Source organism: Triticum urartu, chromosome 4 (genome assembly GCF_003073215.2).
Source record: "Triticum urartu cultivar G1812 chromosome 4, Tu2.1, whole genome shotgun sequence".
Taxonomy (NCBI): Eukaryota; Viridiplantae; Streptophyta; class Magnoliopsida; order Poales; family Poaceae; genus Triticum; species Triticum urartu.
In genome coordinates, this window is record NC_053025.1 from 145,886,621 (window position 1) to 145,901,793 (window position 15,173).

Sequence of the window (15,173 nt, forward strand, 5' to 3'; positions counted from 1 at the left end):
TGTTTTGAAATTAAAGGCAAATTATGTGTGCCTCTAGGATCTGGTGGGGGATTGATGGAATTTTATCTATTTATGGGTCAGCCCAATAACAATTTCAAAAATTCCTAATAAATCCTAGAGGCCCACTTAGCCCATTCGTGCAAGGCAACGGGCACTTCTAAAGTTTAGTCTCACATTGCTAGTTTAGGGGGAGTTGGACCTCTTTATAAGGGAGGTTCTTTTCCCACATGTATGAGCATGAGAACAAGAGGGACATCCACGCGCGCTCCTCCTCCGTCGCCCGCCTCGCCACGACGCGCCGCGCCACGCCGCGGGCTGCGGGAATGAACCGAGCCGATGTCTAAATTTTTGCCACGCACGACAGGTATACGAAAGGTCCTGAATCCGAACTCGTCTCCCTCGTTCCCTTCAGCTCCCGGCACAGCCTCTCGCCTCCTTCAATTGCGCCTATAAAAGGGAGGTCGCTCTGCACCACAGGTCGGGACAGTAGGCCTCCGAAACTGCACCTCTTTGAGTCCTGTACGGGAGAAGGGTGATAAGATTTTTGGGGAGCGCTCCATGCGACTACTGACTTCTTCATCACGGACTCCGATGACTTCTTCCCCAACGTCGACAACCTCATCAACGACATGACTGGAGAGGATGTTGACCCCAAGTCCAGTGCTTCTGCTGCTGCTGTCCCGTACGTGTTCTTACTCTTTCTGTTAGAAGTCCTGCCATAGTTCTTTGCTCTAGTTTCTGCCCTACATATGTTAGGTTCTACTTCGTATATGCAACTTCATCTAGTGTCTGTTCTAGACGTGTTTAGTTCAAATTCATATATGCAGATATTATCTACCTTTCTCTGTCTGATTGCATGACTTGCTTTATCTCTGATATATTAGTCATGCTTTATCTGTATTTCCGTTAGCAAAATTATTTGATAAATTGCTCATATTTCCAACATTATATATGTTAATATTTTTGTTTATAATTTTTTTTACAAAGCTTGGCTTTGACTAAAGCTAATGCACAGGCTAAAAAACGCAGATAGTACTCAAAAAGCTACTCCCTCCGTTCCGAATTACTTGTCTTGGATTTGTCTAGATACGGATGTATCTAGACTCATTTTAATGCTAGATACCTCCGTATCTAGAAAAATCTAAGACAAGTAATTCGGAACGGAGGGAGTACATGTGAATAGCTGAAGACGCAAGCAAGCCAAATTACCTCGGAGCATCGCTTCAACAAGCAAGGTATCAGCTCAGAGAAAATGGTGTGCCCCCTACTACTACTACTACTACTACAGCAAAGGACCGGAAGAAACCAATTACTCCCTCTGTCATTATGAGACAGAGGGAGTATGGCTCCAACACCTCTTCCATCACTGAGCTCTTGCAAACAAATTGCCCATTTGGTTGGAGTAGGGCATTTTGAAGACCGAGCTCCATGAAGCCCTTTATTTGGAAAAATTCAAAAAAAAGTACACATGTATGCAAGGAGGTAAAGTGTATGTGTGAAAATTTCCAGGATGAAATACCTTGAATTGCGAGCTGCACAAAAAAAAACAAAACCATAAACTTTAAAGATGAACAGTACATATGCTAAAAAGCCCCAAATTTGTCTTTTTATGTAGCTCACAATTTAATGTATTTCGACCTGAAAATTTGCACACATGTACATTATGTATCTAGGTACATTTGTATTTATTTTCAGAAGTTTTTGAAACTGAAAAGTTTAAATTTTGAAGTTTTTAAATAAAAGCCTTCGTGGAGCTCGGTCTGGCATTTCTGATTTGGTTGAGCTATTTATTTGTCTCGTGACACTCTTTTTTGCAGTATGCTAATGAAGTGAGTACAAGGTTGACCAGCCATTGTTGTAGCAACGCACCGCACTCTGCTAGTTATGATGGGGGGGGTGTTCTAAACGAAAGCAAAGCAATCGAGTGCAGACCTTGCTCAGTTATCTTCTTTGTAATGTTATTAGAGTACCCCTTCTATCTAAATACAAACCACATTCATCCTACATATTTTTAACATATTCCTGTGTCAGGGTAGTGAGGTTTGCTGGTACCAACCAGCACCTAGGCAATTGCAATAGGGATTTCAGTAGTAAAAGAAAACTGGGAAAATGATAGGTAACACAGAGAAAATATCATCTTCCTAAAAAGAAAACCTAGGAAAAGATGTGGCTGTCCACTCTAAATAATAAGTGATTCTCTTGGAAGCCCCAAACGAAATCATATTACTCGAAATAGTACATACTCCCTCTGTAAAGAAATATAAGAGCGTTTAGATCACTACTTTAGTGATCTAAACGCTCTTATATTTGTTAACGGAGGGAGTACTCAAGAGTAATGACTGAGAATGGCCACTACTCCATCATCTGTTCACTTGCATATCTGAAGAAAATATGGCAAGTTCACTCCTACATGGCACAAAGGAAGAAAAATATATGGGAGGCCTTTGTGTATCTAGTACTTCTGTACACAGCTTCCTTGTACAGTGGAAGGGAGAAACAACCTCCTGCAGCAGACACAGCAAGAGGGAACACCTACCCACCTTCTGCAGCCTCTCGTCTGTCCTACTGCAGAAGCAGTCCCTCTTCGTCTCTTTTCCTTTTGAGATAAAACAGTGCCTCTTCTTGTGTTACAAATGACTGACACTATCCGCCTAGGTTTTCTTCCTTCTGCTGATCCTTGCTCTGTTTGAGATCGAACCATTCAACATCCACGGTCATGCACTATGACTATGACCTTAAAATGTAGCGCTGTGATTGCCTCAAAATGCTTCCTACGTATTCTTGGTATATTAATCAGTCTTTGACCAGACTATTTCCCATGGTCCACCTTTGCTCCCTAACCTGAAAAGTCAGAAGGATTCGCTCAAGCCACTGACAGATTTTCTTTTCCAGAATAAGGATCATTCTTTTCATTCTAATCCAAGTCTGGACTTAATTTCTAACAAAGCCATGCAAGTGCCATGATCTTAAAACAATTCCTACCAAAACAAGAGCAGGGAATTACCTCCAGAACCCGGCAACTGCTCGCAGACCCATAAAGAGAGTAAGACCAGCCCATACACCACCAAGACCAAAGTTGGGACCAACGACAAGGAGGAAGGCTGAAGCGACGACCCCCGCGAAAAGCTAAAATGGGCAATATATCGACATCGTTAGGATGAAAACGTTGGAGTTATAACTAGTAACACCAGTAGTGGGGATAGAAACAGCACTGTGGAGTATGCGGCATAGCCGAAGTCAGAAACACCGTAGTAGAGCCCATCAAACACAAAAGCAATAGCATTTATCGGCTGAGTAATAGTGACAAACTGCAATAATTCCACATTCATTCAGTGAATATAAGATCATTGTGACTTGAGAAACAAAGTATTGACTTCTTATAATTCTCCTTACCCAGACTCCAGACTGCGCAACATCTAGAACTGCTGGATCATCTGTAAACAGCAAGGTCAAATATCCAAACCCAAGGAACAAGGTTGCAGCAAGTGCAAGACCAGTGACACCTCCAATCTGCAGGAAAATAGATGCATCATCAGCATATGACTGTTGATTAACGCCAAGGAAGAGGAGAAACTTAACAAGGAATTGTGAGTGAATATAATATCTTCTTAACCTGCAGAACCCTGTACAAAACCAAGCGGGCCTGCTTGTAGTTCCCTTTCGCATATTCACTTGCAAGCAGAGCCTGCATTAAGTTATAGATACTTCAGATACATAGGAAGACATCGACTTAGAGATTAAATGCATGTCCCTGTAAATGTACATACCTGACCAGCAAGAGCCAGTGCATCATTAAGTAGAGAAATTGTTAGCCAGACTTGCAAGCTTATCTCATAGCCAGCCATTGGAACAGGCCCTTGTCTTGCGGCCAGGGATGTCGACAGCCATAATGGAAGGATTACTGCGATGGTCCTGGCAATTAGCAAGGCACCTACAAAAACACTAAAGTTAGAGTGGCTATCATATAGGTATGTTGCAGCAACATTAAGGGATGCTTAATTGAGTGATTACTAAGCGGAATTGAATTCATGAATATCCTTTTGTCTTTCTGTATAGACCAAAAAAATCTCACAAGAAAACACTATTTTGTTAAGTCTTAGGAAATGAACATGAGGGATATTGGCTAACCAGATTTCAGGTAGCGGATGATGTCACTGCCAATGACATTCCATGAGAACAGGATTAGTTCGTTATTCAGCTTCCATAGGAGGATGAATGCCGCCAAGTACCTGAACAAATGCAGATAGTTTACGCAGTCTATAAATATTGATAATAACAGGACGAAGCAAAAAAAAGTAAAAGATCTCATAATGGCTTCAACATACTCAGAAGTTACAGTTGCCAATGCAGCGCCACTTACACCTAGACCAAGTGGGAAGATAAATATGGCATCCAGTATTGCATTTACTAGGTTGCCAGCAACTGCATGCATCATAGATCCACACAATTAGTTTCTTACTGCAATATTTCAAATCAATAACGTATGGCATCTTAACCAGGAAGCCAGATGTAACAACAAAAATCTGTTTGCATAATCTTACCCACAGCATACAAAGGTGTCTTTGTATCCATGAAACCACGAAATGCACCTTGTGCTGCAAGTGCTACTACGACTGGTGGAGCACCATATGCCCTTAAAGTAAGAAACTGTTCTGCCGGTGCTCGCATCGGTGAATCCTGTGTTGATTTTTTAATAGCAGAAGTTTTTTGAGCCGGAATCACTAAGAACTAGTTACAGATGTTGTACAATAATTCCATGCTTACATAACCTTAATTCAACAAATAAAATGAATAGACAAATAAAGCTGGTGTCGCAGGCAAAATCAAGCCGGTGAATTTTGCTATTGGGCTAACTAACAGACTAACGCCTACTGGGCTATCAACTTGGTAAGTTTCGGTGATAATGCTAGGAAAATGGTTTCCGCTCAATTATACTTGGCACCTGGCAGTCAAGTTTAAGATAAGACAATATCCAAATATTTATTTATTATAGCAAGTAGACACCCATATTTTGGTAGTACCATAAAATCATCTGTCCAAATGGCATAATATCATTCTTATCCAGTCTCATCTTTCCAGGATGAGTAAAGGCTACTTTATCTTGCTCCAAATTTAGCAGTCAAACATGTGACTTAGAAAACAAGAAACAGAGGTTCAAGAAATAATTTTCACATTTTAGGTATGCATTAGGAATCACAAACACAAGATAATACTCAATTCACAATTGATACATCCAGGTACCACACCTTAACAACTCTAGATTCAAGAAATCTATGTACAACAATAAATTAGTCTTACGTACGACAGGTATACCAACGATGTCCATTAGTGTGCCAGATCCAACAATAAGTGCCACCATTTCCATCAACCCGATTCCAGCAGCTAAAGCCAAGGATGTTGACACCGCTGGGAGAAACTTCCTTTTTTCACTAGCCTGCTCTCGGGTACTCGACACTCCATCTCCTATGTGAGAACTAAACAGTAATCAGTGTAACGCAAACCAAATTGCTGATTCTAGCTAGATGAATAAAACTTCAAACTTGTGTACATGGCTGGGTTGGAACGGAGAAACAGCATCGTCGTCGTGTTCATGGGGAGGCAACGGAATGCGTCGTGTTCATGGGGAGGCAACGGAATGCGTCGTGTTCATCGGGAGGGTTTGGACGGAACAGGCGATGGAAACGAGGCCTGGCGTACCGCAGAACGGAGGAAACGGCCTTGTGTTCGACCGGCCACGTTCGAAATAGGATCCTGTTCATCGGGAGGGGTCTGGCGTACAGCAAAACGGAGGAAACGAACCTCCTACGGTCGAAACGGGGATCCTGTTGATCGGGAGGGGTGTGGCGTACCGCAAAACGGACGAAACGGACTTGTGTTGGAGCACTACGGTCGAAACGGGGGTCCTGTTCATCGGGAGGGGTGTGGCGTACCACAAAACGGGACTCCATGGGATACTGTTCATCTCCACCGTCGACCCCCTCCAGCCTCCACGAGCTACTGTTCATCCACCGTCGACCTCCTCCAGCCTCCATCTGCGACTGTTCATCCACGGGCTCCTGTTCATCCAGCCTCCACCACGCGCTACTCCACCAGCTACTGTTCAACCAGCCCTCTCCACGGGCTCCTGTTCAACCACCCCTCCATGGGCTACTGTTCATCCTGCCCTCCACCGTCTACTGTTCATCCAGCCCTCCATGGGGTGGTCCTGTTCATCCAGCCCTCCACGGGGTCCTGTTCATCCAGCCCCAACCGGCTCGATCGATCGGGGTCCTGATCATCCAGAGGCAACACCACGGGATCCTGTTCATCCACCCCCACCAGGAACTATTCATCCACCCCCCCCGCAACGCTCACTGTTCATCCAGAGGCAGCATCGATCGGCTTCAGTTAGCAGCAGTAGCGAAGGAATCGCTCGATCGGGTTCAGTTAATAGCCATCGATCGATCGCTCGGGTTCAGTAACGCGTAGCTTGCAGTGCAATCGCTCAGGTTTAGTTAGAGCCCAACGCCTCACTCGGGTTCAATTAGAGCCAACGCCTCGCACACACGCGCGTACGTGTACGAGAGAAGCGCGCATCGCTCGGCCCCCAACCTCCCACCGTAACCGGGAACTCTCCGAAATTTTCCTCGCCCTCGCTTCTACCACGGTTTTTTCCGTCATGGACGGCCCAAAGAATGTCATGCAGCTGCGTCTCCGGCCCGCCCAGGACGAAAAGCCCATTTTCTGTCATGATTTTTTGTCATAGAAGTAGGAGCCCACCACATCTATGATGATACCGGGTTTTGTCACAATTATCGTCATAGAAGTGTCATATGTATGACTGCAAAAAATTCGTTCGGCCCAAAATGTCACGGATGTGTCTTTTTTGTAGTGAAGAACCCGGTTATTGTCACTCCGGGGTTACCGGATCATAACACGTAGTAGGTGACTATAACTTGCAAGATCGGATCTAGAACATGGATATAATGATGATAACATAAATGATACGTCTCCAACGTATCTATAATTTTTGATTGCTCCATGCTATATTATCTACTATTTTGGGCAATATTGGGCTTTATTATCCACTTTTATATTACTTTTGGGACTAACCTATTAATCGGAGGCCCAGCCCAGATTTGTTGTTTTATGCCTATTTCAGTGTTTCGAAGAAAAGGAATATCAGACGGATCGAAACAGAACGAAATCAACTGGAGAAGTTATTTTTGGAAGGAAACACACCTGATGGACTTGGACCCCACGTCAGGGGAGACACGAGGTGCTCACGAGGGTGGGGGGCGCGCCCCCCTGTCTCATGGGACCCCCGTGGCTCCTCCGACGTCCTCCCTGCACCCATATATATCCACGTACCCTAAAACTTCCAGAACACAATAGATCGGGAGTTCCGCCGCCAGTAGCCTCCGTAGCCACCGAAAACCAATCTAGACCCGTTCCGGCACCCTGTCGGAGGGGGCAATCCCTCTCCGGTGGCCATCTTCATCATCCCGGTGCTCTCCATGACGAGGAGGGAGTAGTTCTCCCTCGGGGCTGAGGGTATGTACCAGTAGCTATGTGTTTGTTCTCTCCCTCTCTCGTGTTCTTGATTTGGCACGATCTTGATGTATCACGAGCTTTGCTATTATAGTTGGATCTTATGTTTCTCCTCCCCCTCTTCTCTCTTGTAATGAATCGAGTTTCCCCTTTGAAGTTATCTTATCGGATTGAGTCTTTAAAGATTTGAGAACACTTGATATATGTCTTGCCATGGATATCTGTGGTGACAATGGGATACCGCGTGCCACTTGATGTATGTTAAGGTGACCAACTTGCGGGTTCATGAACCTATGCATAGGGGTTGGCACACGTTTTCGTCGTGATTCTCCGGTAGATCTTTGGGGCACTCTTTGAGGTCCTTTGTGTTGGTTGAATAGATGAATATGATATTGTGTGATGCATATCGTATAATCATACCCACGGATACTTGAGGTGACATTGGAGTATCTAGGTGACATTAGGGTTTTGGTTGATTTGTGTCTTAAGGTTTTATTCTAGTACGAACTCTAGGGATGTTTGTGACACCTATAGGAATAGCCCAACGGATTGATTGGAAAGAATAACTTTGAGGTGGTTTCGTACCCTACCATAATCTCTTCGTTCGTTCTCCGCTATTAGTGACTTTGGAGTGACTCTTTGTTGCATGTTGAGGGATAGTTATGTGATCCAATTATGTTAGTATTGTTGAGGGAACTTACACTAGCGAAAGTATGAACCCTAGGCCTTGTTTCAACACATTGCAATACCGTTTACGCCCACTTTTATCACTTGTTACCTTGCTGTTTTGATAATTTCAGATTACAAATACTATTATCTACTATCCATATTGCACTTGTTTCACCATCTCTTCGCCGAACTAGTGCACCTATACAATTTACCATTGTATTGGGTGTGTTGGGGACACAAGAGACTCTTTGTTATTTGGTTGCAGGGTTGCTTGAGAGAGACCATCTTCATCCTACGCCTCCTACGGATTGATAAACCTTAGGTCATCCACTTGAGGGAAATTTGCTACTATCCTACAAACCTCTGCACTTGGAGGCCCAACAACGTCTACAAGAAGAAGGTAGTGTAGTAGGCATCAATAAACGATTCAGATCTGAAATCATGGCACCCGGGCCCAAAGTGACAAGCATTAAGCATGGCAAAGTCATAGCAACATCAATCTTAGAACATAGTGGATGCTAGGGATCAAGCCCTAACAAAACTAACTCGATTACATGATGAATCTCATCCAACTCCTCACCGACCAGCGAGCCTACGAAGGAATTACTCACTTCCAGTGGGGAGCATCATGGAATTGGCGATGGTGAAGGGTTGGTGATGACGAAGAATGAAGATCCCCCTCTCCGGAGCCCCAAACGGACTCCAGATCTGCCCTCCCGAGGAAGAACAAGGCTTGGCGGCGGCTTCGTCTTGTGGATCGCGATAATTCTTTCTCCTTGATTTTTTTCTCTCCGAAAATAGGATTTTATAGTGTTGGTTTCAGGGTCAACGGGGTCACCAGGTGGGGAAAACCCACCTGGGCGTGCTAGGAGAGGGGGCGCGCCCTGGTGGGTCGTTCCCACCCAGGTGCCCCTCTCCGGCAGGTCTTGGCTCCAGAAATTCTTATTGTTGATATAAAAAATCCTCGCAAAGTTTCGTTCCATTCCGAGAACTTTTATTTCTACACAAAAACAACAACACGATAGTTCTGCTGAAAATAACATCAGTCCGGGGTTAGTTTCATTCAAAACATGCAAATTAGAGTCCAAAACAAGAGGAAAAGCGTTAGGAAAAGTAGATACATTGGAGACGTATCAAGGGGGCGCCCAGAACACACACCAACAATTGTTAGTCGTGTGCAGGGCCCCCTTCCATAGTTTACGCCTCCGGTCATATCTTCGTAGTGCTTAGGTGAAGCCCTACACGGATCACTTCACCATCACTGTCACCATGCCATCATGCTGACGGAACTCATCTACTTCCTCGACACTTTGTTGGATCAAGAGTGCGAGGGACGTCATCGAATTGAACGTGTGCAGAACTCGGAGGTGCCGTACGTTCGGTGCTTGATCAGTCGGAACAAGAAGAAGTTTGACTACATCAATCGCGTTATCAAACGCTTCTGCTTTCGGTCTATGAGGGTACGTGGACACACTCTCCCCCTCTCATTGTTATGCATCTCCTAGACAGATCTTGCGTGAGCGTAGGAATTTTTTTGAAATTGCATGCTACATTTCCCAACATCACGACAGGTAAACAATGGTTCCATCAACCTGTCTAAGCACCATACCTGCACCAGCTGAGCTTCCATGACCAAAGGATCCATTTGAGTTTAATTTCACCCAGCCATGACAAGGGGGGTCCATTGAGCAACCACTCTAGGCATTCTCACATGTGAGGCCACCTGTAGTGCTCTATCATATGTCATTATTTGCTTCCCTTTGTTCTGATTTGTAGTAAGATCTATCTTCAGACCAATCAGTGAATCGAGGTAGCTCATTAGAAACCTCTTTGATGCTTCCATTAATGGCGGTGGCTTATTGTGGACCACCTCATTGTGAATAAACCAGGCGCGACATATGGTCATTAGTACCATACTGCGTTCTACATCTGAAAGAGGAGCAAGGGCACACAACAACCACTCCTTCCGTGTGTTCTGAACTGAATCAACCTTCGGCAAAGTACATAGAGAGGACATGGTTCTTCGCAAATCATGTGACAAAGGGCATCTAAGGAAAGGGTGAAAATTGTCCTCTGGTTCATGATCACAAACAAAACATATGTCATCATTTTCTAGCCCCCTACTAAACTTTTTTGTCAAGTTGGTATTGCATTAGTTGCAAATTTCCAAGCATGATTACTGACAGTCGGTGGAACGTCACACGACCAGATAATTTTCCAGCAAGAACGGCGCTGACCTGGCCAAGAACTAGAACCAGTAGCCGACCCGCTATGTACTTCATCAAAAACTAAATTGTATGCACTCTTCACAGAGAAAGTCCCAAACTTGCCAGGACCCCATGCTAAAGTATCATCTTCAAGTCAAGGAGAAGCACGAATGACAATCTTCACCACATCCGCCGGCAAGAACTCATGAAGCAATCCAATATTCCATGCATCATTACCATCTAACAGCTTGGAGACAAAGCATATACAGCATCTACCTTGTAGTGTGATAGGCTTGTAAAAGAATGGTCTCGAAATCCAGTTATCACGCCAAACAAGTATGCTCCTTCCGTTGCCCACTCTCCACACCAAGACCTTCTTTAGAAGCTCGAGCCCATAAGTAATAGACTACCAAGAAGAAGAAGCATTGCACGTAAAAACGGTGTCCACCAACTTACCCTTCGGATAGTACCTAGCCTTTAGGACTTGAGCACAAAGACTGTACGGTTTTGAAATAAGTCTCCAGGCCCGCCTTGCTAGAAAAGATTGATTGAAAAGACGGAAATCTCAAAAGCCCAAACCACCTTTATCTTTTGGCTGCAACAAAGTATCCCAAGCCTGCCAGTGCACCTTTCTTTTGCCTTTCAAAGAACCCAAATAAAATTCGCTCACCATCTGAAAGGATCGATATAGTTGACTAGAGGTGGGGTGAATAGGCAACTAACAATTTTTAGCTTTTCTTTACCAATTTAAACTTTGTATCAAAGTAGGTTGTCTAGATATGCAACTAGGTGAGCAACCTATATGATGCAACAATAACAACAAGCACACAAGCAAGCAAGGGATACAACACAAATATAAGCTTGCACAAGTAAAGGTGAGAGATAACCAATAGTGCAGCCGGTAGAGATAAGGATGTGTTACCGAAGTTCCTTCCCTTTGAGAGGAAGTACGTCTTCGTTGGAGCGGTGTGGAGGCACAATACCCCCCAAGAAGCCACTAGGGCCACCGTATTCTCCTCACACCCTCACACAATGCGAGATGCCATGATTCGACTATTGGTGCCCTTGAAGGCGGCAACCGAACCATTACAAACAAGGTTGGCGCTCTCTCCACAACCGAATTGGAGGCTCCCAACGAAATCACGGAGCTTCACCACAATGGAATATGGCTCCAAGGTGACCTCAACCGTCTAGGGTGCTCAAACACCCAAGAGTAACAAAATCCACACAAGAAAGTATGGGGGAATCAAATATCCTTTGGTGGAAGCGTAGATCTAGGTCTCCTCCTTCAATCACTAGCAAATAAACAAGTTTGAGTGGCTAGAGAGAGAGATCGGGCAAGAAAGCTTGAAGGGCATTAATGGTGGAGAGAGAGAGGCAAGAGGTAAATGCGGTAGGTGGAAGAACCTCCCTTATATAGCAAACCCTAAAATCCAACTGTTACTGCGAAAACAACACTGCAGCGGTACAACCGCTCCTTGTCCCGGTACAACCGGGACTCACGGGTATACGGCAGAAACCCTATCAAGCGGTACAACCGGACAGACAAGCGGTAGTACCGGTTGTGAAGAACAACCGGAACAACCGCTCATAGCCACTGCTCAACCACCGCTTTGAAACAGAAGGGAGTCACCATGTGAGCGGTGATCGAGCGGTACTGCGCCGGTGCAACCGCCTGGCCCTAGTACCCTGGGTGGATAAGTCCCAAGCGGTAGAACCGCTTAGGGCACCGGTGGTACCGATGTGCGGAGCACAACCGGAACAACCGGGCCACCACCGCCCAAGTACCGCATCAAAACAGAAACCATACCGGTTGTTGAGCGGTACCTGGCCGGTATAACCGCCAGCGACACACCCCAGACATTTTTAAGCAAGGTGGCGGTACTACCGCCCGGGGGCAGTAGTACAACCGCTTGGTCATGAACTGGGGGACCCCATGGTATCACCCTTGGGGTGGTGGTTGGGTCAGTGCCAAGGGCCAGCGGTACAACCGCTCGGGCGAGCGGTACAACTGCTGAGAGTACACAACAACAGTTGAAAAAGAAGGGGAGCTCTCTCTCTAACAAGAAACGGAAGGCAAAGGTGGGTAAGGAAAAAGTGTACGTGCAATGATTCACCCAACTCCTTCCGATGTGGATTCCCTCTTAATAGTACGGGTTTCCTACCACCAAAGAGATAAACATGTAGACAAACACCGTCTTCGATCTTTTCCTTCCAGAGAGAATAACTAATTGATGCAAGCCTAATCACCGAGAACCTGAAGCACTTAGCACAAGATTAGACCAACAAAGGGTTGTCATCATCATCCAAAACACAAAGTAGGGAAATGACCTTACACCATCCTAGTGAGTTCGTCAAAAATTGAGAAGAGCAACTCAAAAAAACCCATAATATATGTGGGTAGTGCTTGAGCTACAAACTTAATAAGTGCCTCTCTACCAGGTTGAGTGAGATGGCCATCTCCCCACTGAATATTTTGGAATCTTCCTTTTGACATCCAACCATCAGGACTAGGAAGCCCCAAATATTTTTCCTCGAAGACCATACTAGTGACACTAAGAACTTCTCTTACTTCCTGCTGAACACCATCTGGACATGCATGCCCAAAAAGAATATAACATTTATTGAAATTCAAACTCTGTCCCGTGGCATTACTATAGAGATCCAAAGCCAGTTTGATCCTTAATGCTTGAGCTTGTGATGCCTCAAAGAATAGCAAAGTATCATCAGCAAACAAAAGATGCAAAGTACCCAAAGCTCTTCTGCATACCTTAATAGGAGTAATATCACATTCAGAGACATTGTTTTTTAGGATTCCAGATAGACCATCAACTACAAAAAGAAACAAGAACAGAGAGAGAGGGTCTCCTTGACATAGCCCAAGCCACAGTGCAAATTAATCCAAGAGGATTTCATTTAATTTGACAAAATACTTCACCGATATGATACAAGACATTATCCAGTCCGCCCAACGGCGAGAGAAATCCAAATTTTGCATCACCTGCTCAAGGAATCCCCAGTCAACCCTGTCATAGGCCTTGGATAGGTCAAACTTGTACGCACAGAAACTTTTTGTGGGATCTTTCTCAGCAAGTCAACCGAGGCGATGACCTTCACGGTGCTCAGCCTCCAAGCCTAAGACAGCTAGAAATCGGGAGGTACTCTGTGGAACTCATCTCCATCAATTGACTGGACACTTGCTTCATCTTGCTGACATCGAGCCTCACCTCAATTTAGATGTTTACTCGTTAGGTTCGTATGAACGAGCCCAACCCCCTCATGTTAGATCTTTAGTTTGAGCCTCCTGTGAAACATAATTTTGTCAACTTATATGAAAGGCTTGTATTTGATGCTTGCAACTTCTACAGTTTTACCTCAACTTTGTCCCTTTTTATCGTGCTAAGTCCATGGGAGCTCCAATATACCTACAAAGACAACAAACCCAAGTAAAAACTACTAAAAACTAAATATTATTCAGTGACCTCAATAAAAATGCATGGAAAATAGAATGTATGCAAAATGGACATGAAAATGGCTAGATGGATATGATACGAGGGATTTTGATGTGAAAATGTGCGACTAATGAGCTCTAAAACATGACACGAAATCCACCCATCATATGTCACTTCATGATGAATCATGGAAAAAGACTACCATGCATAAAAAATCCACCTCGACATTCAAACATGCATGAGTAATTTCATCCTAATACGCTATTTATATTTAATAAATATTTTAAAATTATAGAATAGTCAAACACAAAAATATATGTATTTTTAGTTTTAATTATCATATTATTACTCCAAATATGCATGTTCCATACAACAAAATCTCATTAAACTACATTACAAAACATTCAGGCAACGACCGTGAGGGTGTTATCTAGTACTAATAGATTAGGCCAACTTTGCCGGTCTATCTTTAGTATAGAATTTGAAAGATTAAAATGAAAAGATGATCTAATTTTGGAGGACAAAGAAAACTCTTTCAATTAAAAGTGTATCAGAATTATTCCCCTTATTCGATTTCAATAGAAGAGGGGAATGCTTTGTCGAAGAAATTAAGAAAAATAAAATAGCATACAACAAAATAGATAGCGGGACTGGCACTGTAACTTTTTATACACCAAACAATCTAAGGAGTTTGACGAGATAAATTGCACAAAACAACCAAAATTTGCATAAGAGATTGATGATTAATGGAGGCACACACAGAAGCCGGTATGAGTTATTTAAGAGCTCCATGGCGGTGCCACCGAGGGCAATATTCAGGTACCAACCGAAGTAGCGGCGGGAGATCATAGCACAAGCAGAACCAATTAGAAAATTGGGGGTGGCATGTAAAATTGTCCATATGGGTCGTGTCTCGCAGACCGGCCATGGACATGGATTCTGGGCCAGACACGGGACATGTCACATGAATAAAAGGGTTGGGTCGGCCTTCAGCTCGCCATGGAACAAGGCCAATCCTCGAGGTCAGGGCTTAATGCCGGTCACGACACGACCCTTTCAAATGTGGGGCCCTTTTAGGGCTGTTTTGGTCTTTTAATTTTTTAAGGCTGTTTAGGCCTAGCTATTTTCGGCCTTTTTAACGCGGGCTGCCCGTAGCGGTGTCGTGTCGGGCCAGTGCTATTAACTCACGTGTCAGGCCGATCCTCAAAGCCAGGCCTTGGGGCTAGAACGGGCTGGACGGGCCGGGCTGGCCCATATGGCCAGATTTGGTGGCATGTCACGGCCCCCAAGAGCGAGATATTACGGTCCAACAAAC

General features: G+C 44.4%; 1 protein-coding gene across 3 annotated transcripts; it reads right to left on the reverse strand.

The window, feature by feature from the left end:
- Nucleotides 1-2,336: 2,336 nt before the first annotated feature.
- Nucleotides 2,337-5,494, reverse strand: LOC125551145 (protein DETOXIFICATION 44, chloroplastic-like). Of its 3 annotated transcripts, none has more exons than XM_048714300.1 (10): nt 5,303-5,494; nt 4,542-4,677; nt 4,326-4,422; nt 4,129-4,229; nt 3,768-3,931; nt 3,614-3,685; nt 3,394-3,510; nt 3,213-3,308; nt 3,005-3,126; nt 2,337-2,841 (listed from the first exon to the last, which is right to left on the reverse strand). In XM_048714300.1, exons 1-10 carry the CDS (start codon nt 5,363-5,365, stop codon nt 2,790-2,792), a joined length of 1,020 nt encoding a protein of 339 aa, XP_048570257.1. In that variant the 5' UTR covers nt 5,366-5,494; the 3' UTR covers nt 2,337-2,789. The 3 variants fall into 3 exon arrangements, with proteins under 3 accessions (XP_048570257.1, XP_048570259.1, XP_048570258.1); XM_048714302.1 differs by having other exon boundaries at nt 5,314-5,491; XM_048714301.1 differs by having other exon boundaries at nt 5,299-5,491.
- Nucleotides 5,495-15,173: the final 9,679 nt, after the last annotated feature.